Source organism: Acartia tonsa, chromosome 4, assembly GCF_053477335.1.
Source record: "Acartia tonsa isolate MP-2025a chromosome 4, ASM5347733v1, whole genome shotgun sequence".
In the NCBI taxonomy this organism is placed as follows: Eukaryota; Metazoa; Arthropoda; class Copepoda; order Calanoida; family Acartiidae; genus Acartia; species Acartia tonsa.
Genome location: NC_137263.1, coordinates 50,817,972 through 50,840,782, shown reverse-complemented (window position 1 = coordinate 50,840,782; position 22,811 = coordinate 50,817,972). Strand labels below are relative to the sequence as shown.

The 22,811-nt window shown below is 33.1% G+C and overlaps 1 protein-coding gene across 1 annotated transcript; it reads right to left on the bottom strand.

The window, feature by feature from the left end:
- Nucleotides 1-213: 213 nt before the first annotated feature.
- Nucleotides 214-21,377, bottom strand: LOC145315525 (uncharacterized). The gene is made up of 8 exons (XM_080155508.1): nucleotides 21,263-21,377; nucleotides 8,212-8,368; nucleotides 7,648-7,792; nucleotides 4,525-5,134; nucleotides 4,042-4,083; nucleotides 3,008-3,101; nucleotides 1,117-1,209; nucleotides 214-471 (listed from the first exon to the last, which is right to left on the bottom strand). Exons 1-8 carry the CDS (start codon nucleotides 21,304-21,306, stop codon nucleotides 214-216), a joined length of 1,443 nt encoding a protein of 480 aa, XP_080011634.1. The 5' UTR covers nucleotides 21,307-21,377.
- Between the last annotated feature and the right edge of the window lie 1,434 nt (nucleotides 21,378-22,811).

Sequence of the window (22,811 nt, the reverse complement as noted above, 5' to 3'; positions counted from 1 at the left end):
TTACACTTGTCTCTCATTGGTCATTTGTATAATCTTTTATTGGGCACTTTTTGCTGTTTCGTATACTGAGGTGAATTCTTAAAAAAAGTTTGCCTCACTAAAATCAGTGAGGCTTGCTAAAAATTAGTGGGGATAATTTTGCCCCATTAAAATTTTAGTGGGGCAAACTGATTTTAGTGAGGCAAAAGTTTTTTTTAAAAATTCACCTCTTGTTTACAATTGGTCAATTGTTTTGTATGACGTCATTTTTATTAGGCAGTATAAGCTACTTCCCTGTTTCCCTTCCCCACCACTAGCACCCATCACTTGTCTCAGCAAATCTTTTATTTCTTTAGGTAACTTATCACTGCCTTTATTCTCCAGTCGTGCGATAATTTCTGCTGCTGAAGACTTTTTCTCAATCAGTTCAACAGATTTTTCAGAAGAAAATTCTGGTTCTTCTGCAAGGTTGATGTTTGCCGTTTGTAACTGCTAGGCAGAAAATTTATACGTAAATAATTAAATTCTAGATAAACTTGACGAAATTATTTTGTTTGGAAGCCTAGTTTAAAATTAGAGAGAAGGGGGGGGGGGTAGAAGTTTTCATGTTTACTTGTGTTTACTTTAGGATAGGTTAAATTGTAAACAGGATAGCCCCGCATGGTTAGGGCAACTGCAAATTCAGACATTAAGAAAAACTCCCCCCTCCCCCTTTTTACATTTTTACACCTTAAGGAAAAGCACCAAAAATTATTTAAGGCAATGTTTCGGCATGCATTTGTACAATATTACGCTGTAATTATTATTGACAAAGAAAATTTATCTTTTAATTTTTAGTTGTTTTAAGGGAAACTAGTTTAGAAAAAGGATGTTCGTCCATGAGAGCAACGTTTGAATTTTTTTATCGGACATTATGATTATAATCAGGTTCGGGAGCCGCTGTTTTTAACAAACAGCAGTAATAGCCGTGGCTAAATATGGATGAAAAATATGTGAAATTTTTTTTTACTTTTTCTTTTTAAAACTACAATTAAAAGTGGGTTGGGGGTCCACTTCCCCCCTCCGCCCTAAAGGGCCTTCTAGTGGCCTATAGCGGTCTATCAGCTAGAATAAGATTATTTCAGTATATATTTGTGCCTGTTCTCTTTGTAATTTTGATGGCTCCAATTCTTGTTTCAAAACAGGAGATTGTGATTTAGAGATTAGCTCAACTGAAAAATCTGTATCTTCCTAAAATTAAAGATAAGCGCTTTTCTCGTATTCATTCGAATCCGGTGGATAGGAACCGGTTCTCATCCATACGAAAAAAAATATGTCTAGCATCGTATTATTTCCAGCTTTCTACGAATATAGAAATGTACAATCATAAGATTAAAACCAGTTTTTTTAGCCGGTACCTTCGGCACATCGGGGCAAAAAAAACTAGTTTTAATCTCATAATTGTACTTTCTATATCCACGGAAAGCCGTTTATAATACGATGCGAGAAATAACTATTAATATAGTTTTAATCAGAGATAAAGATCGTGAAAACCAGATTTATCATGAAAATTTTAAGAAAATGGAGACTATAAATTTCATATTAGTTATTTCTCGCATCGTACTATAAACAGCTTTCCGCGGATATAGCACCTCGGGGCTAAAAAAACTGGCTTTAATCTCATAATTGTACATTTTTATATTTGTAGAAAGCTGGATATAATACATTGCTAGACATAGTTTTTTCGTATGGATGAGAACCGGTTCTTATCCACCGGATTCGAATGAATACGAGAAAATTAGTTATGAACAACGATGACAACATCAAAATTAGTTCTATTGCCCAAAGTTCAAGACAGTCAAGGAAATTAAATTTAGATCTATTTCTATTTTAATCGTTGGCTCATTAGGTTTAGTGTTAAAACTTCCAACCACTAATTTTATTCTACACAAGGGGTAATTTTGTGTATCAACATTTAAGACGTTCATAGATTTATCGACTAATGTCTTATCCCTCTAGCTCCCTGGATTTTAATATAGTTTTAATGTAAGTATTTAAAATATAATAACCACTAACATTCTTTTAACATAGCTACTATTTAAACCGCTATAGTTATAATTTGCCCATTTTAGCCAAAATCGTATTTACTGTACACTCTTGAACTATTCTTTATCAGGGATGAAGGGGACATTTTACTTTAAATTTTACTGGAACCAAAGTTGTGTATCCCTAGTATCTTATTCGTTAGCTAAAAAACTTTGGTCACCTTTATTGCATTTTCAAAGGATAAGTTAGAAATAGCAGTGTCCAAACTTTTCAACAATTTTAATGTGCATATTGGGTAATTATGATTATCAACATCAGGGAAATACTATATTTGTCCATTGTCTTATCCCTTAAGATCCCTAAATTCTTTATATTTTCTAATGTGTTTATCCTTGTTTAAATTGATATGATATAACATTTTAACACTAATTACAGACATATTTTATAATCCATTTAAATACAGGGTGCGTCACAAAAATATCTAACCGACAAAAACAATTTTTTTAAAATTCAGTTAAATAGATTACAGAAGGCATTTATTAGCCTATTTCTATGCAATATGATTTTTTAAAGGGATTACTTTTTTATTAATACAGCAGTGTAAAGATGGCTACATTATTAAAATAACAGTTTGCATTTTGAAAATGAGCCAGTATACATGCATGTATAATCCATTATTATAGTATGACGTCATTCGGGACACTTTGGCCAAAAGATAATGAATTTATCCCCCTTTTTATAGGCACTGTAAGGAGCTTCAATAACTAATCAAAAGTATGATAATTTATATTTTAACCTATATTATGGATCTAAAACTAACACCCGAAGCAGCTTTTATTGCCTAATATAAAATGACGTCATACAAAACAAATGACTAATTATAGGCCAGTATACATTTTTCCATTGGTCAATTACAAAAAATACTGGTCTATTATACGTCAATTTTTTATATAGCACTAGAAGCTGCTTCGTGGCACCCTGTAGAGTAGATAGAATGACTTACTAAAGTTAAGGGTTCATTGGTTTTTCCATGTTGTAGTATAGCAGTCATATTCTCTATAGAGGAGTCAGCTTCCATCTCAGTAGCAAATACAGATCTAAATAATACAAGTATAGCAGTCATATTCTCTATAGAGGAGTCAGCTTCCATCTCAGTAGCAAATACAGATCTAAATAATACAAGTATAGCAGTCATATTCTCTATAGAGGAGTCAGCTTCCATCTCAGTAGCAAATACAGATCTAAATAATACAAGTATAGCAGTCATATTCTCTATAGAGGAGTCAGCTTCCATCTCAGTAGCAAATACAGATCTAAATAATACAAGTATAGCAGTCATATTCTCTATAGAGGAGTCAGCTTCCATCTCAGTAGCAAATACAGATCTAAATAATACAAGTATAGCAGTCATATTCTATATAGAGGAGTCAGCTTCCATCTCAGTAGCAAATACAGATCTAAATAATACAAGTATAGCAGTCATATTCTCTATAGAGGAGTCAGCTTCCATCTCAGTAGCAAATACGGATCTAAAAATGGATTTATTATTACTTGGATAAACGGCCCGACCAATTAAATTGAGGGGAAATTGCAATCTAAATTGACGACAATTCTTCTTCTGTTACATCATCCACGTATATTCTACAATGTACATCCATCATGCGAAGTAAACATTTAAAAAAAGATTTTGGTGATTTTTCTCAAAGTTCCAAAATAAAGGGGGGGGGGGGGGGTTGTTCAGTGCTCAACAGACATTTTAAGGAATATGCTATTTTTGACTTATTATTATCTATGTAATATATGATAACGGCTGCACCCTTAGCATTTAGGAACGTTCTATTTAACAGGGTATAGTTCGGGGTAGGAAAATTGCCTAAAACCATCCCGTGGCCAGAATCTTTAAAAAAAGGCCAAAAAGGATCGGAGAACTTAATCAGTTCAGTTGTTTTCGATATCTTAAGCTTCAGACAAAAAAACCTTAGGTACTAATTTATAAAATAGATAATTTTCTTTTATGAATGTTTGATTCTTTTTTACCTTATAATTTCAGCATCCAACGATGATGTGGACTTTTTCTTCCTAGCAATAAGCGGGAATGAAAAAGGCATATAAAACATCGATTGAATTGACCAAATATTTTTTTTTAATAATCTTGTCGTAATTTAAAAAAAACAAGATGAAAACATCAATAAAAGAGAAGCTCTGAAACGGCAGAACAAATGAACAATAACACTTGGAGAGTGTCAAAAGCGAATAATCAGAAAATAAATGTATAACAGTCGAAACAAAATTGTAAGTAAATCTGTTGAAAAACTGCTTAAATACAGGATAATATTTAAGGACATACTTACATATTAAGTACTTGATTATAGAGATGCATAACATTGTACTTTGTTGTCCTAGGCATCAGTCTAAACTACTACAGGAATCAACATGTTTAGATTAACGAAAAAAGCTATCCGTTCCTGACGGACGTACGGACCGAACCTAAATTTAGAAAAGCTTCGCTCTTTAAAATACCTTGGTAGTTGACCATTGTCAAGCCTGAGCCAGGGAAAGTGATGCTCAAGTAGCTCCACATCAATCACATTGCCCTCCGACTGGGCCAGGAAGTTCATCAGCTGGTCAGCCTGGTCCTTGTTCATACTCACCTTGTGAACAGCCAGCTTCGGATACTTTATACCCTCGGGCTGCTGATCATCTCCCCCGACCTGGAAGGCAGTCTCAGTGCCAGGATTAAAGAGGACAGCTGCTGGTGGCTGTCTGGCTCCGACTGTTCCTCCAGAATTTGCCAGCTGTACCTGGCTCAATAAAGACATGAGAGGATGAGGGCTGGTAACAGGATCGTCTGCCCCTGCCTGGAAGGCAGCCTCTGTGCCAGGATTAAAAAGGACAGCTGCTGGACCGCTAGGTCCTCCAGAATTCGCCAGCTGTACCTGGCTCAACAAGGACATGAGAGGATGAGGGCTGGTAACTGGAACAACTTTGGCAAGGGCATGTCCTGTGCCAGCATTTGTAAATGCTAACTCTTCATCTGTTTGGAAATGTTGGTGGGGTTGAGTAGATTCTTGAATTTCAGGTGTATCTTTGCTTTTTTTAAGTTCTGATAGTTTACTGATAGATGGTTGGCCTAAAAAAACACAAAAACTATTTCATTTTGGAGCTGGAAAACGGTGGTATCATTGGTCAGGGATCTAAAGGGATATGACAATAGCCGATAAATTAATGTACAATTACATCCCCAATTATGATACACAAAATTACCTTCTGTAGATTAAAATTAAGGGTTAATACGTTTAAACACTCAACTTAATGAATCAACCAATCAAAGTCCCCGAAGTTTTTAAACTAGCGAATATGGAAACGCAATTATAATGGGGACTAATGTAATTAACAGCCCATTGACCCCCCTCTCTCTTGGTTAATTGCAATTTTATATTGTTTAATCTGTGTACCATTTAAAAAAGTGGTTAATTGACAACACAAAAGCAAATCGAAGGCAAAATAATATAAAGGTACACGGGTAACTTGAAGAGTAGCTGCTATAATACAAAAATAAAATAAAAACGGATCGTGGAAAGAAAACGAAGTAGCGCTAACGTCGTATTTTCAGAGTAGCTTTTTTCCTATTTCTGAGGATGGCTCTAAACCTGCGGGGCCAATTTCCTAACCCTGTGGAACAATCATTAACATTTACTTTATCTATCCGAACCTAAATTAACTAAATTAAATCAAAGACTATTGTGAAAATACAATAAAACCCGCAACTACGTTTTCTTTCGATGATCGGGCGGGGGATATTATCAACCCACATTAATTTAATTGGTTAGGTAGGGCGGATACACCCCCCATTTCTGCAAACCCCTAGTATAGAAAATACAAATTAACTTTTATAAAATTTACATAAATTCTCAATTCATCATGTTATCAAATTTTGTAAAGCTAGACCAATACTAAACTTTACTTAAAACTGGTATAAACACGTCCAAAAGTTAGTGCTAAGAAATTTTGAAAAAAAATCTAGTCTTTATTTTGACCAAAAAAATAAGCTGAATAAAAATCTTTTTTAAAATTAGTTTCTGTCTATTGAATTAGGAAAAGAAAACTAAGTAGCGGGTTTCGTCATATTTTCACAATAGCTTTTTTCCTATTTCTAGCCCCTTAATTTGGGGAGAGGGGGCTCTAACCCTGCGGGCCTATTTTCTAACCATGCGAGACAATCATTAACATTTACATAGCCGAACCTGAAATAACCTATCAAAAGCTACTGTGAAAATACGACGAAACCCGATAATTCGTTTTCTTTTATTGATCCAAAAAATGTTATAGTTTTTAAAAAGACATTGCTTTTAAGTGAGTTATAAATGTTAACTAAATGTTAAGAGTTGAATAATCATTTAGTTACATCATGTATATATGTAATATATACAAACATGCTCAAACATTTTATATAAATCTAAAAAGTTGTACATATTTAATGGTTTTTGTATATCTTAACTTTTAAACACATTTCACAACAACTTAAAGAAAAATTTTTACGATTAGATAAGAATGACTGTTTAATAATAACTGTTGATCTATGTAGTTTTTTAAAGCGAAACTTATTATAAAATTAGGGTCTGTCTGTCTGTCATCTGTCCGTCCGTACGTCCATAACGGTTAGCTCTTTTTGTTGATTCAAACATCATAGGCGTCCAAGGGGGGGGGGGGTAATGGGCCATTTGGCACCCCCAAAATTTTGTGAACAATACCCCCCCCCCAAAAAAAATTACCCCTACCTTAGGGGTGCCGTAGGCACCCCCAACGATTTTTGGGGGGGTATTTACCCCCCCCAAACCATTTTGGGGGGGTAAATACTCCCCCCAAAATAGAAAATCTTTAACAAAGAAAATTTTTGCGCGCTTCGCGCGCATTTTTAATACTAAATTTTTTATAAAATTTAAATTACCCCCCCAAAAATTTTACCCCGGGGGTAAATTTTGGGGGGGGTAAACAAATTTTACCCCTGCCAACAGATTTCAGGGGGGGTAATTACACCCCCCAAGCAAATTTTACCCCCGGGGTAAAAATTTTGGGGGGGGTAAAAAAAATTTGCGGCGCGCTTCGCGCGCCATTTTACCCCCCCCAAAACCAAATTACCCCCCCCCTTAAAAAAATTTTACCCCCCCCAAAATAAAAAGCTTGGACGCCCCTGTCAAACATATTAAAATTGTCCTATGATATTTCAAAATTTGCTTGATAATTTCTATTACAGTAAGGTAGATTTAGGAAGCGTAGCAACTCATAATTGTTACCAGTAAGTCCGTAAGTCCATTTCAAACATGTTATTTTATTACTTTTTTGATAACAAATTTTGTATGATATAATTATCCTACTCATCTGATTTTTAGAATACTAATTCCTATTACAACAAGATACAATGTCTAATATGTCATTAAACAGTATCCTACATCAAAGCAGTTATATTCTGCTTATTCAGCTCTGTAAATGTTCGTTTGTCCCACCGTTTCAAAGCTTCGCTTTATGGATGTTGTCATCCTTGTTTTTTTATGTAATTGTAAAACTATTTATTGAAAACACATCAAAGAATAATCGGTTAACGATCTTAACCTTCTTCCGAACTAAAATTAAGTGTTCTTCTACCTGATTCAAATTGTGTCAAGAACTGACTTCCACTGTCACTTGTTGTTCTTTTAGGTTCTTGTTTACTAAGAACAGTGTCAGAAATAACTGTATCTGTGAGCAGCACGGGTACTTCTCCGTCAGTTTCTGCTGTTAATAACTCACTGCAAGTGTTGGTCTTTTTGTCCATCATAATCTTTTTTTTTACTAAAAGTTTAAACTGGTATTTTTCTTCAGTATCTCTCTTGGAACAATGGATTGTCCAACAAACATGATAGCTTCAAATCTGTAATAACCCCAGGGATCTAAAGGGATAAGACAATGGCCAAAAAATTCATGTAAATCTCCAATGATAATACACAAAATTTAATAAAAGTTCCCAAAGTTGTTTAACTAACGAACAAGAAAACGTTATTATAAAACTTTGGGGACTTGTGTAATAAACAGTCCAACGTTCTCTCCCTCCATGAATAACCAAAATGTGAATAAGACCCCTACTACCCCACCCCCCCCCCCCCACCCCCAAAAATAAGCATTTTGGTCTTAGAGTTTTGTAAATAATAATGACGATTGACAAAATTTCCTCATTGATGGCTGACGGGCATTCAGGTACCAGTTGGATTTATCCAGGGGCTGACCAGCCAATGTCTGAGACTTGATGGTCCACACTCCCTGCCCGTGATCTACCCCGCCCAGCAGGGCGTGGTGGTGATTGTCTCCCATGGGCAAGCCATCGGTTACCCTGAAAATATTAGATCAAATCATAAATCTATTATGAAAGGTTTCTTTCTAAATTAATAATTAGAGTTAAAAATTTAAATAAGGATTTAAATCATTGCACCTTATATGTACTATGTAGACAATTTAATAGCTAAACCTCATAATTGCTATGTCCTGGCCGAAAAAAGGTGCAACTCATGCACAGTTAAGAACACCAGACAACCGCAACCATTTGATTATACAGCTTTTGTCAAAACTGTGCATGGTAATGTCAGGATATATTTTTTGTAAGATGTAATGTCCAAAGACCCTTGGAATTGTGTTAAAGGCTCGGCAACTGTCAATTTTTAGGCAGCCATAGCACAAGTCTAGATTATTTTTTAAATCTTAAACGGTAAAATGGAGCTTGACTTTTGATCGGAGCATTGACTTTAGGTAACTGCTGATTAGCCAAATAAATATAAGTTACATAAAAACATTATTTTTGACTAACGATTGCCTATCAAGGCGGTTGCAGCTGCCGAGCCCTGTTGTCCTTGTTGTTTCCTGGCAGTTTTCATTCAGATTCTCTGAATTGGATAAAACTTCCAGACTTACAAACTCTATCCTTATCTTCCTCTTGTATGTGTGTGTATGTATGTGTTTGTGCTAGACCTGTTCTATAATTATTTTTTTTTATTATCCTTGGACTCTAGGGGTATTTGAGGTGACGGGGGGTTGAATTCGACAACTTTTTTATTTTAGTTTTAAAAAGAAAAGTAAAAACATTTTTTTTGGAGGGGGTTATTTTTTCCAGGGGCAATTTTGCTTGGGAGTATGATGGGACCCTCCCATAAAATAGTTACAAACCTTCCCAGGATATATGAGAAGCTTCACTGTAAAGAAGAATCATATCGGTTTAGCGGTTAGCGTTTTCCTTTGGTACAAACAGACAGACAGTCAAACACACACACACACACAAAGATCCTTTCAATACCAGAAACATTTTACCGTGAACTGAACAGCACTAGATAGAGAAAAATGTTAAAAGGCCAAAAAAATGAACAGGCCTATTGCGTGTGTGTGTTTCACTTTGTATAAACTAGAAAAAAAAAGTTCACTTTTGTCCATTTTACAATTATATATAACCACACTTTAACAGCCCCTCTTTTTAATCCTTTAACCATACATATAGACTTTGCAACAAGAGTTTTAGATGCCTATAAGTAGCAAGGCTGGGTCGAAAGGGATAAGACAATGGCAAATAAATTGATGTACATCCCCGTTGACGATACACAAAATTACCCCTTTTGTACATTACAATTAGTGCTTGAAACGTTTGAATACTCAGCTTAATAAAACAACTAATCAAAATTGACTAAAGTCCCGAAAGTTTTTAATCCAACGAATAAGAAACCTTAATTATAAAACTTTGGGGTCTAATGTAATAAACAGCCAATTGTCCCCTCTTTCTCTGAAAAGTAAGCCAAATTCTATCTATCTGTCAATCTGATTGTCTGCCTAAAGCTTAAGGGATCCACTTTTAAGGGATTATATCTACTGGTTATACTTTGGTTTTAGGCTATATTCTGGTGGGGTGGACGCCCTCCTTCTTAAAAATATCATTATGAATTTTATACAAGACACTAACAATCAAAACCTTATTAAAACAAAAATCCAAAAGGTCCAAATGACAAGTTTGGGATATTACAAAAATAAATTCTTCTTTTACATAGTTTTCAGATGTCAGGGAAGAGGAAATAGATAAACTTCATGGATGTAGGGACAGGTAATAGTTTCGCGGATATTAAATTGAAAACTTTATGATATTAAAATCAGTTTTGTTAGCACCAAGAGACGGAAGACCTGAGGTGGATTCTTAAAAAAAATTTGCCCCACTAATCGCTTAGTGGGGTAAAATTGTTTTCGTGAAAAATCCACCAAAATCACATTAAAAATCTACAAAAATTAAACAAAATCATAGAAGGGTTATTAACATAAGATTTTATTTAATTTTTGTAGATTTTTATGTGATTTTGGAGGATTTTTCACGAAAACAATTTTGCCCCACTAAGCGATTAGTGGGGCAAATATTTTTTAAGAATCCACCTCTAGGCTGATAAAACGGGTATCAATATTTTTATTATAATATTCGTGGAAATCTGTAATACGATGATATACATGATTAGTATGGCTAAGAACAGGTTCTAATCCAGCGGATATTAATTGGTATTAAGGCCAAACTGGAATAACCTTTATTTTACAAAATATCTTCTCAATTCAAAGGAATTTTTGTAAATTTTTTTCTGGGTGTTGGAGACAAAGATAAATATTTATAAAATAACAAAAATATAAATAAAGTGGCGTGCACAGGGTCTTATCATGGAGTGTAAACCTTGAGAGGGTAAAAAAAGGGTTGTCACCTCCATCATCCAACCATCCATGTAACACTGAATAACAGGGCTTTGCAGCCGCGCGTCAACCGCGACTAAGCCTCAAATTAAAACCCGTTAGAATGCGTTGAAAAAAGAGCATTTGTCATATTTGGGTCAGGTATTGACTTCCAGCTTATTGAAAAAATTGTAAAAGATTAATTTCCCTGAGAATTACTGGCGGCTGCCGATCCCATCTGAATAAGTTTTCTCTGTTCATTTAAACAGTTCAACAAAAAAATTCTCCAGCTTTATTCAATACTCAAAGATAAAAAAATTAAATAAAAATGAAAAAGTTAATAATTTTGAAAAGAAATAATGTCCTTAAAAATTCATTTTATATATAATTTTATTGTTGTTGATCTATAATCAAGGACTATGATGTCAATAAAAAGTGGCATTTCAATAGAAGCTCTTTATAGTCAGGGTTCTAAAAAGATAAGACAATGACCAATAAATTGATGTACATCACCACAAAATTACCCCTTCTGTAGATTACAATTAGTGGTTGAAACTTTTGGACACTCAACTCAATATGCAAACCAATCAAAGTTAAATAAAAAGTCTACAAAGTTGTTCTGCCGACGAATAAGAAAACGTTATCTTATAACTTTAGGGACTTGTGTAATAAACAGTCGAAATGTTCCCTCATTCCCTGTCTAAAAATGCATCTTATCTATAGTAATCTACACAAGAAAATTCAAATGTATATATTACGTTAAAGAAATAAAGATTTTTTTGTTTTTATTAAGTGAATAAGTTAATTAGGCGTATGGTCGTATGCTTGGACGAATGGACCATAACAATGAGTAATTGCAAAATAATACATCATTTTTTGGAGATTTTGTGTAAGCATATAATGCTTGAAAAAAATCTGTTTTAGAGGATTCATTTTAGACAGTTATGAAAATTCTAGAAAGGAGGGAGGGGACATTGATCTGTTTTTTTTACACTAGTTCCCAAAGTTTTATAATAACCTTTTCTTATTCGTTGTCTGTCTTAACAACTTTGGGGACTTTTATTGATTTTGATTGGTTGGTTCATTAAGTGTCCGAACGTTTAAACCACTAATTTTAATCTACAGAAGATTTTTGTGAATCATCATTGGGGATGTACTTTTATCGGCGATTGTCTTATTTTACAAAAAATAAATATAAACCACATAAGTATAAAACTAATTAAAGAATAGCTTCGCTCCTTAACAAAATTGTAGAATTATCTGCATGAAAATTTGAAAATTACAATTTCTTTTGTATTTAACGCTTCTTGCTTTTATTTACGAAATGTACAATTGTATATTTTTTTTTGTAAATCTAATAAATGTAATAATTACAGATGTATAACCAAGACAACTACCTGGCCCTTGTAATGGGGACCATTTTCGCTTGCTAGCAAATTTCTTTCTGTTCTTTTGTAGCGACTTGGCAGTGTTGATAATTACGATGCTATAGGCTGATATTCCAAGACCCACTTGAAAGCCGGCACTGAAAATATGTGCCGGTTCTGTCCTCTTTCTTGAATAGCAGCTGTAAATTTTTTGGACAATCTATAGGCGCTGACCAAAAGTTAAAAAATGAATCCGCACCGCCTAATATGTGCAAATCTGTGGCCGAAATAAAAAATTTGCAGATCTCACATTTTTTAAAATCCGCGGCTGATCTGTGTTTTATGAACAAAAAGTAACCGCGGCTGTATTGAAATAGGGCAGTTTTTATCAGTTGACTTGCAAGGCAAGGATCTAAAGGGATAAGACAATGGCCGATAAATTTAAATACATTCGCAATGGTGATACACAAAAATGCCCTTTCTGTAGATTACAGTTAGTGGTTGAAATAAGTTATCGTTATTTTAAGACTTTGGAGGCTAGTGCAATAAACAGCTCAATGTCCACTCCCTCCATGCATTTTTTAAAACTTGACATTTGAGAAATTATTTTCACAAAATATGTTAACCATAAAAATGAACAGTTAATATCAAAATCAGTTCTTTGTTCAATTAAATTAAAGAAACAATGAAAACTAAATAAATTAATAGTGCAATAAATGATCGGAAAATATTTTTTTCTTTCTTGTAACAAATTAAAAATATAATCATGTTAGCAAATAAATTTATTTTTTTTTATTAGGAGTGAAGCTTTCCTACAATTTAAGTAAATGTAACCAGGGAGGGAGGGGACACTGGACTGCTTTTTACAGTAGTCCCCAAAGTTTTATAATAACGTATTCTTCGTTGACTTAACAACCTTGGAGACTTTTATTGAGTTTTGATAGGTTGATTTATCAAGTTGATTGTCAAAACGATTCAACCACTAATTGTAATCTACAGAAGGAGTAATATTGTGTATCATTATTTGGAAAGTACAACAATTTATCCGACATAGTCTTATCCCTGTAGATCCCTGAAATATAAGATAGTCAGAGTTATAAAATATTGGGCAACCGATGAACATGGCCAAAAATGACAAAACGTCCTTTTTTTATTTAAAAATTTGAAAACAACTAAAAATTGTATATCACTAACACATGATATTTGAATAAGTGAACTGTTGATTGTTAAAAAATGTTTTAGCACCATTGCTGCGCAAGTTATGAAAATATTTATCCTTGCTTTCTTTATATGTTATATTAATAATTTCTTCAACTAAAAACGACGCAGACGTACAAACAAACGTATAGAAAAGCTGCCACACTTGAAATATAAAATTTGAAATTTCATCTCAATAAGGACAATTCGGTATTATCTCTCAAACCAAGAATATGGCTACAATAACCCCCCACCCTCCCCTCTTTTTTTTAAATTGAAAATTTTTTTCTAGCCTCTACTTCTTGAGCCAATCAAAAAAATCCCGTCATTTGTATGTGACTGAAGACATCTAAAACGATGGTCCCCAAAATGTTTATCTGTCCGTCCGTCCGTGAAAGTTAGCTAGCAAAAAAACTCTAATTTTGGCATTAATATGGCAGGAATGGGTCTTTTTAGGTTAGTTTTTATTAATATTGAGGACAATATAATTTCTATATGTTCAAGGTTTATATGTCTTTACACGAAAGGACAGTAATCTTTATTTTATCATTAAAAAAAGGCATCAGTTTTCATGAAACTATTCTTGTTTAAAGTTAATTTGTTCTTCTGAGAGAGAGGGGACAATGGGATGTTTATTACACTAGTCTCCAAAGTTTTACAAAAACATTTTCTTATTCGTTGTCTTAACAACTTTAAGAACTTTTACTGAATTTTGATTGGTTGGTTTATGTAGTTAGTGTTCAGATGTTTCAACCACGAATTTTAATCTACAGAAGAAGTAATTATGTGTGTCATCATTAGGGATGTGCATTAATTTATCGGCCATTGTCTTATCCCTTTAGATCCTTAATCTGTTCTCCACTTTCGGTTGAAGTGTAATTGCCTCGACAATTCTATTTTATTGTTCTTTTTATCAGTTTTCACGCTCAATTCAACTCTGTCACATTGTTACGTTATTATTGAAATTAATAGAGATAATCTAGAGACATACTGTCTTAATCAGCCAATAGGAGAATAATAAAGGTACATTCAAGAAATCTAATTGGTTGAAACCTTTAACATATCTTGGTACGTAAGATCATTTCTTTTCCATTTCGTTCGCAATATGAGTAAGTTATAAATAGTCGCTCGCATAACTTAGAATAAACCTTTTCTTGGGTAAATTATTTCGTGTAAACATTTTTCTTCCCTTGTATAATGTGAAGCATATGACATAACATATAATAAGTTAGTTATGAATAACAGTTCTTAGAATAATTCTAGCTTTCAAACAATTATAATGTCGAAAAATTTCGTCGCATATTATAACAAAAATTAGACAAAGGTATTTGTCTGCAGAAAATCCTTTTTTCAGTTTGACGAAAAATGGAGTCAGATGAACCTTCTAGATATACTATGTCTATTTTAAAATTAAAATCAAATTTTGGCGTTATCCTCTTAGAAATTTTTTTTTCAATTTTTTTCAATTTTGCACCCCCCCCCCCCCCCCCCCCGACTACCGACAAACAACTATTTTAGGTTAGGTTAGGTTTTAGGCTAGGGAGCCGAGCGCTGCGGCTAGGCAGGCAAGGGGGCCGAGCGCTGCGGCCAGAGTTCATAGTTCGTTGGGGGGGGGGGGGGGCGGGGTACTCAAATTTTCAATATTGAAAAAAAAATTCTAAGAGGATGATACCCAAATTTTATGTCTCTTTATCGTGCAAAGACAGAAGACTGATATTTAGCAATTTTAATCGATTTTGAGTTTTTTCCCTTTAAGATAATAGCAGTGCTAAAACGTTTCCACAAATAATTTTAACCCACAGAATGGCCCTCCCCACAAAAATTCCTTCCCAGAACCTATCAGAAACTACACTGTAAAGGAGAACCATATTGGTTTAGCGATTAGCAAGATCCTTAAATACAGAGATACAGACAGACAGAAGTCCTGTTAATTTTATATAATAATTACACCACTGCGACCTAGTAAAGAAATTTACATTTATATTCACCTTTTATTGACAAATTTTAAAGATTTAAAAACATAGATTCCTAAGATATCATTTCCTATCTAATCTATTGATTATGCCATAATCAGTGATTTATTTACAGTGCTCCCACTATCAATTATTGAAAACTCTGAACACAATTGTCTTGGATACATTTTTTTTCTGGGGATAAAGGGGTTGCATCCAGGGATCTAAATGGAATAGACAATGGTCGATAAATTGATGTATTTCCCCAATGACGATATAAAAAATTACTCCTTCTGAAAATTATAATTAGTGGTTGAAATGTTTGAACACTCAACTTAATAAAACAACCAATCAAAATTAACTAAAGTCCCCAAAGTTGTTAAGCTAACGAATAAGAATGCGTTATTATAAAACTTTTGAGACTAGTGCAATAAAAAGCATATGTACCCTTTTCTCTGGCATCAAACCATCGAACCCTCCACTTGCAAAAAGTTGGAAATTTGTTAAAATTTTGTAATTCTTATTGAGGAAGGAAACTTGAGATAATGCAATAATTTCAAGGATGCAGGGATACAACAATCCTTATACTAAATAACAGGATGTTTGTCTGTTTCTTTGTCTGTGTGTCTGTACCGAAGGATCTTGCTAACCGCTGAACCGATCGGGTTCTCCTTAACAGGGTAGCTTATTATAGGCCCTGGGAAGGTATATAACTATTTTGGGGGAGTGTACCACACCCAACCTCCAAGGAAAATCTCCCCTAGAAAAAAAGATTCCTCCAACCGAAATTTTTTGAAAAGTCGTTTCTTTAAAAATCTAAATATGGGGGGGGGGGGCGTCGACTCTCCCTAACCCGCCGCCCTCAAATGGTCCTTAGAGGCCACTATGAGAATAGCCGCTAGTAGCAGCTATTTTAACAACCAACAGATAACCTATTGATAAAACCCACACCTAATCTAATGACGTACGGACAGAAGCTACTTGAAAAGTAACTGCGCCACTGCAAAGAAATAATAGTTTGTTCGATTACATTTACGTTTACTATGGTAAAAATGTTTATAAAAACTAACATTAATAACAGAAACATATTATTATTTTAATTAACTCAAACTGTATCCAATCCTACAGCGGACATTTCACAAGAATGATGACAGACAAAGTAGCAGAGTCTTAGAAAAATTAGTAAAAAATATTATATTCGTATTATAGACAGCTTTCTGCGGATACTAAACGAAAAAAAAATTTTAAACAAGAATTCAGCAGTCTATCTAAAATAGTAGCCGAGAAAATCACGTTTTAAATAGAAGAACGATCGGTTTGAAATAGATATTAAGTTACTTACTTGAAAGCCATAGAACGCAGGGGATCTAAAGGGATAAGACATTGGCATATAAATTGATGTGGATCCCCAAAATTAGAACACAGTAATAGTGTCTGACTGATTATGACGTAACAAAAAAAATTAGCCAATGAGAGGCCGTTATTGACCAATGGTAAAATTTTTATTTGCCTCTCATTGGCTAATTTTTTTTGGTACGTCATAATCAGTCAGACACTATTACTGTGTTCCCAAAATTACAGTATAAACTTAGTGGTTGAAACATTTAAACACTCAATTTAATAAACCAACCAAACAAAATTCACTAAAGTCCCCAAAGTTAATAAACCAATGAATAAGAAAACGTTATCTTAAAACTTTATGGACTTGTATTATTCAGTCCATTATCCCCCCTTTCTCTCTTTGCATAGATTGACTAAAAAAACAACTATAGTCAAACAAATTGATGTTATAGAGTAGCTACGGTACGCAACAAGTTGTAACGTACATGTGAGCAAATAATGGATGTATAATTACTTGGATCTTACACCAGATTTTCATGTTCTATAATAAAGTAACTCTGTAGTGGGCTAAAATAACGATCTCCCCCCATCCTAATCCTTTATTCCATCCTCTTTCTCTTTACTGGATAATTGGTCCGACCAATAAATGCAGGGGGAAATTGCAACCTAAATTGATGATAATTTTTCTTCAGTTGTATCATCCACGTATATTGTACATCCAGTGAGCAAATTCACTTTACAATTAGACCAGATGTTAGCTGTAATAGATTTTGAAATTGTTTTACTATTAAATAACTTTGTATTGTGCAAAGATAAAAAAGTCTCACCATTGTTCTAAATAGATTATTTAATTTTATATTTAGAGTACAAAAAATGATATTTAGTTTGATATCAATTGTCCTATTTGTCAGAGATCTAAAGGGATAAGGCAATGGCCGATAAATTGATGTACATCCCCAATGATGTTACAATAAATTACCCCTTCTGTAGAATAAAATTAGTGGTTGAATCAATTGAACAAACAACTTAATAAAAACAAAATTCACTAAATTCCCCAAAGTTGTTAAGCCAGCGAATAAGAAAACGTTATCATAGGACTACCGTAATAAACAGACCATTATCCCCTCTTTCTCTCTGCCTATTTGTAAATAAGTACATTTATTCAGGGAGGGAGGAGATATTGGGCTGTTTATTACACTAGTCCCCAAGGTTTTATAATAACCTTTTATTATTTGATGGCTCAACAACACTGGGAACTTTAATAATTGGTTCATTTAGTTGAGTGTCAAAACGTTTTAACCACCAATTGTAATCTGCAGAAGGGGTAATTTTGTGTTTCATCATTAAGGATGGACATAATTTTATCGTTCATTGTCGTATCCCTTTAGATCCCTGATATTTATTTTATCTACAAATATTGGAATGTCAAGAGCGAAATCTATTTCTTGCTCTAAAATTCTGGTCTGTATGTCAGTAGGTAAGCCACAACCGAAAACACAGAAACTCCCCTCATAATTTTCATTATAAAAAAGGGTTTTTAGCCCCCTGCAGAGCACTATCCCAACGGGGCTCTTCGAACCATGACTTAAGATAATAATTTTTTTACTTTCTTAAAAAGGGTTTTAAAAGTGTTACTGCTGTTAGGTCGACAGCAATTTTAAATGAAGTGTCATTTTGAGTGTCAAGTGTTTTGTAGCTCTTATGTTTTTAAGTCATGACGTCCATAATTTAGCTTTTTTTTTATAGATGTAGAATATACGTGGATATTATGACAAGAAAAAATTGTCGCCATTTGGCTTGCTAACATGGAACTCATTTATTGGCCAGTTCGTTAATCCAGTATGAGGGATGGAGATGCGTTAAAGGGGTTATTTTAGCCCGCTATAAGGCTCACTTTATTAGAGAACATGAAAATCTGGTGTAAGATCCAAGTAATAATATATCCATTTTTTCTCTTATAGATGTTGTCATCCTTGTTTCACTTGTTTTTAACATATAATGATATTTGTTTAAAAACATTAGACACTGTGGTCTAGAATTGAATCAAGACAAAAGTAAGTGCCTAGCCCTGGGACCTATATATGGTGAAAATAGACATAAAACCATGATTATTCCAGGTAAAACCAAAATATTTCAGCGGGGGCTTTTTGAGAAAATTAGATTTGAAAATTTTGAAAACAACTTTGCTTTTATAAAGTTCTTCATAAAACCACTCCTGAAGGGAGTTAATAAATGGCCATTTTTATCACTTGCTTTGCAAAGGTCACGAAAAATTCAGCCTTAAATAAGTCATATATAGAGAGATTTTAAGAAGGACTTCATAAAAGCAAAGTTGTTCAAAATTTAAAATAAATAATATTTGCTTTTCTTGTCATGATTATGCGGCAACACTAGGGGGTGAAAATTGAACTTGAAATTTTCAAATCTAATTTTCTCAAAAAGCACCCGCTGAAATATTTTGGTTTTACCTGGAATAATCATGGTTTTATGTCTATTTTCACCATACATAGGTCCTAGGGCTCGGCACTTACTTTTGTCTTGATTCAATTCTAGCCCACAGTGTAGACAATTTACCAAATCACTTTTAAACGGGACTTAGGAGATAATACAACTGAAGAAAATTTCATTATCGTCTCGTCGATAAATGTATAAAAATTGTAATGCACATTACCACACACTAAAATATTTTCTAAAGAAATAATAAAATTTCAAGTATGGCTTCGAAACCGATTATTATCAACTAAATTAGAACCGGTTCTCAGCCATACTGAAAAATCAATTATAGCATCTACGAATAAAAACCATAAAATACATAACAATTTTGTTAGCCTGTACCTTCGGCCCCTCGGGGCTAACAAGACAGGTTTCAACCTTGTAAATTTTCATTTTAATATCCGCGGAAAGCTGTCTATTATTGAATATTTTATGATATGAACAAAAAAATATTATGACAATTTTAAGTATAATAATGACTGATTATAATAGTTGCTTAAAATAATGTTACAAAAACATTACATAATAGTTATTTCTTTCATCGTATTATAAACTGCTTTCCGCTGATATAGAATGTACAATTGTAAGATTAAAACTAGTTTTTTAGCCCCGAGGTGCCGAAGGCACGGGCTAAAAAACCTGGTTTTAATCTTATGATTGTGCATTTCTATATTCGTAGAAAGCTGGATATAATACGATGCTAGACATAGTTTTTTCGTATGGATGAGAACCGGTTCCTATCCACCGGATTCGAATGAATACGAGAATAATTATTCTTCACAAGTTATGAAGTTGATCATTATTGTAAGGTTAGGCAGGGTTACTCCCCCCCCCCCCCTACCACTGACTATATTTTATGGAGAAGATTCCCCTTCTCTTTGATTTTTTTAATGAAGATTCGTGAAATAAAATATTTAAAATTTTAAATATGGAAAAAATGAAAAAGCTAACCGTCATAAGTTTATGGACACACTTTTTTGAAATGCGGAATTTAACAACAAACAGCTAAGCTTTTAAAAATCCAAATTAAGATATCATTCTCATTCATACATTGTATTGTCTGTTAAAAGGAAAGTACGATTTAATAAAATTATTACGGTAAAATATAAGAGGCTCTGAAATAAAAATAAGATTTTTTAGTTTAAATAAAGTAACAAAAAAAGCATTAGTGTTAAAACTACAGTGCATTTTTTAGTCTACACAGAAAATGTTTTTTTGGCGATGATTCTTCGTACAAAAGATTTTTTTATAATATGCCATGGTGAAAAATCATGTATCGTATAGTATTATATGTAATTATATGAATTAGCCCGTGCCTTCAGCATCTCAGGGCTTACAAAACTGGTTATAATCATATAATTTTAAATTTTAATATCCGCGGAAAGCTGTTTGTGATACGATGCGATAAATAACTATTCTCGAATTTGTATTCACTGTCATCAGAAAAAATGGATAGAGTATCCTTTTAAATAGCAAAACCGTTATGATGTAATTTACCATAACTAATCATTAACATGCCGGAAAATTTTAATTTCTAACATGTTCCATAACTATTGTCTAATATTTGAAAGCGAAGCCATTCTCCATTTAATATTTGTCTGTCAGCTGGAGTAACGGATATCTCTAATTAAATACTTTATAAATGTTAAAATTGTCCTATCAATTGTATGAAGTATCTTGTAACTACAAGATATAACCTGCGAAGCGTAGCCACTTAATAAATAATACCACCAAGACCGTACGTCATAAGACCATTTCTGCAGTTACTGGCCGACAGTTTCGATACAACAAAGCTACTCTTTAATTTTATATAAAATGTATGTACGAACGTTTGAATTTTTCCATTTTAATTTTTTCAATTGTCAATAAATTTTAGAACATTAATGAATTTTGAATTTAGTAGAATTTTTTGGTTGTTTGTGATATGTAATGTTATAATATATAGAGCGTAGCAACTCTACAATTTAATATCATATGTCCTTGTAAAATATACCTTTTAAAGTTACAAAAGATCAGAGTAATATTCAGAATTTAATGAGTTTAAAGAAAAACTTAGAAATATAGAATTAACTGTAAATCATTTCAATAACCACATTTATAAATGAATACCAAAATTAGGTTCATATGAAAATATTTTAAGATTAATTTTTCTAGTAAAAAAATTAACAAAATCGAATGATAAATAAAAAAGATTACCTGTAAAATAAAATGCCCAGTACAATATAAAAATATTCCATCATTTTTATCTTTATAATTCCATCAAAAAATACATCTTATTCACATTTTCACCAAGATTTAACAAACATTATCTGAAAAATTAGGTTAAATGTTATTCATTTAAAACAAAAACTTGGGCTCGGCAGCCGCTTAAAAACCTCAAATCTAAACCCACTCGTGCGCAAAAAATAAAATTCTGAAAAGATGGATTGTCTGTTTAGTTAAAGGTTCATACATCCAGCTGAATTCTAAAGTTATAATAGGACGATTTCAATGAGGCTTACAAGCGGCTGACGCACTGCTGCCGAGTCTTACAAAACCAAAAAATGCGAAAATTCATATTTATACTTTGAAGCACCAAAAAATAAACAAAAGTATGCCAAAGTTGACAACACAACATGTCTAAATTAACAATAAGAGGTATTCGTTACAGACGTACGGACTTTTAAAATAACATAATTATAGGAATAAAGTTTATAAATATTTAATAATTTAAATCAAGGTGTACTACATGAAATACATGTGTTCCTTGTTCTTATTATAAAAAAACAAATTAACCCTTTCAGATTAAAATTATTGGTGGTAATGTTTGGAAACAGCTATTTAGTACCAACCAATAAAAATTTGAGAAAAGTTCCAACAGTTTTGAAGCCAACGAATGAGAGAACGTGTTTCTAACTTTTGGCATTGCTTGTGCCACTTAAAGAGAAGATGAAATCTATAATTTCTTCAAAGAAGATTTCTAAGCAAGCAAAACCGCAATCTACCATTAACCGTGGGTCGCCTCCGGGTTCCAGGGACAAATGCAATCCTTTATCACAGGACTACAATCTCTCACCAATGTCTCCTTTCCAGATCAGCGACACATTAATCCCTGTTTTGACAAATATATTTAACCTTAGAATGGTGGTATTACTTTACACCGATCCTAAACCCAAATATACTTAAGGGATAGTCTTTTGCCTATAAGCCCTATTCCGAAAATGGTATTAAAACATTACTGATAACTTTATACTGTTATTTTATTCTAAGAATTCTTTTATTCCTAGGTAACTAACTTTGTCAACACTTTTGGACTGGAAGTATCTATTGTGATTACTAGAGCCATGCGAACATGACTACAATATTCCGTTCTGCTGCCTGTATCCCCGTGAGGCGTGAAGTTCTTTGTTAGGTACCTTTGTCAGGTAAGAAAATCACTAGGCTAGCCCCGAACCGATCTTCCAGAGTATTAGCAAAGTAATTTTGATGAGGTCTGTTTTCTATCTTGACATGTGTCAACTTTTTTCAACACTATATTTATGCATTTACACAAAAATTTTAATTATATTATTTCGGAGCAAAGCATTTCCTTAATTTACTATCTATCAGTTTAATAATATTAGAACCCTCAGAAAAGTTTTTATCATATAAAGTTTTTCAAATTTTACTATAAAAATTCAATTTACTTTCCATAAACAACTAATTTCAAAAATTAAACTGCATTTAGAAATATTCTTTGTTTAGGCCAAAAATACACAAAAAAAAA

What these genes read in the sequence shown, in the direction of transcription:
- LOC145315525 (XM_080155508.1), bottom strand. Translation starts at nt 21,306, where the DNA reads ATGATGGAATATTTTTATATTGTACTGGGCATTTTATTTTACAG. An exon ending in CCAATGAACCCTTAACTTTA is followed by an intron (nt 1,210 to 3,007) that starts GTAAGTCATTCT and finishes CTTTAATTTTAG; the next exon opens with GAAGATACAGATTTTTCAGT. An exon ending in CAAAATTACAAAGAGAACAG is followed by an intron (nt 472 to 1,116) that starts GCACAAATATAT and finishes TTTTCTGCCTAG; the next exon opens with CAGTTACAAACGGCAAACAT.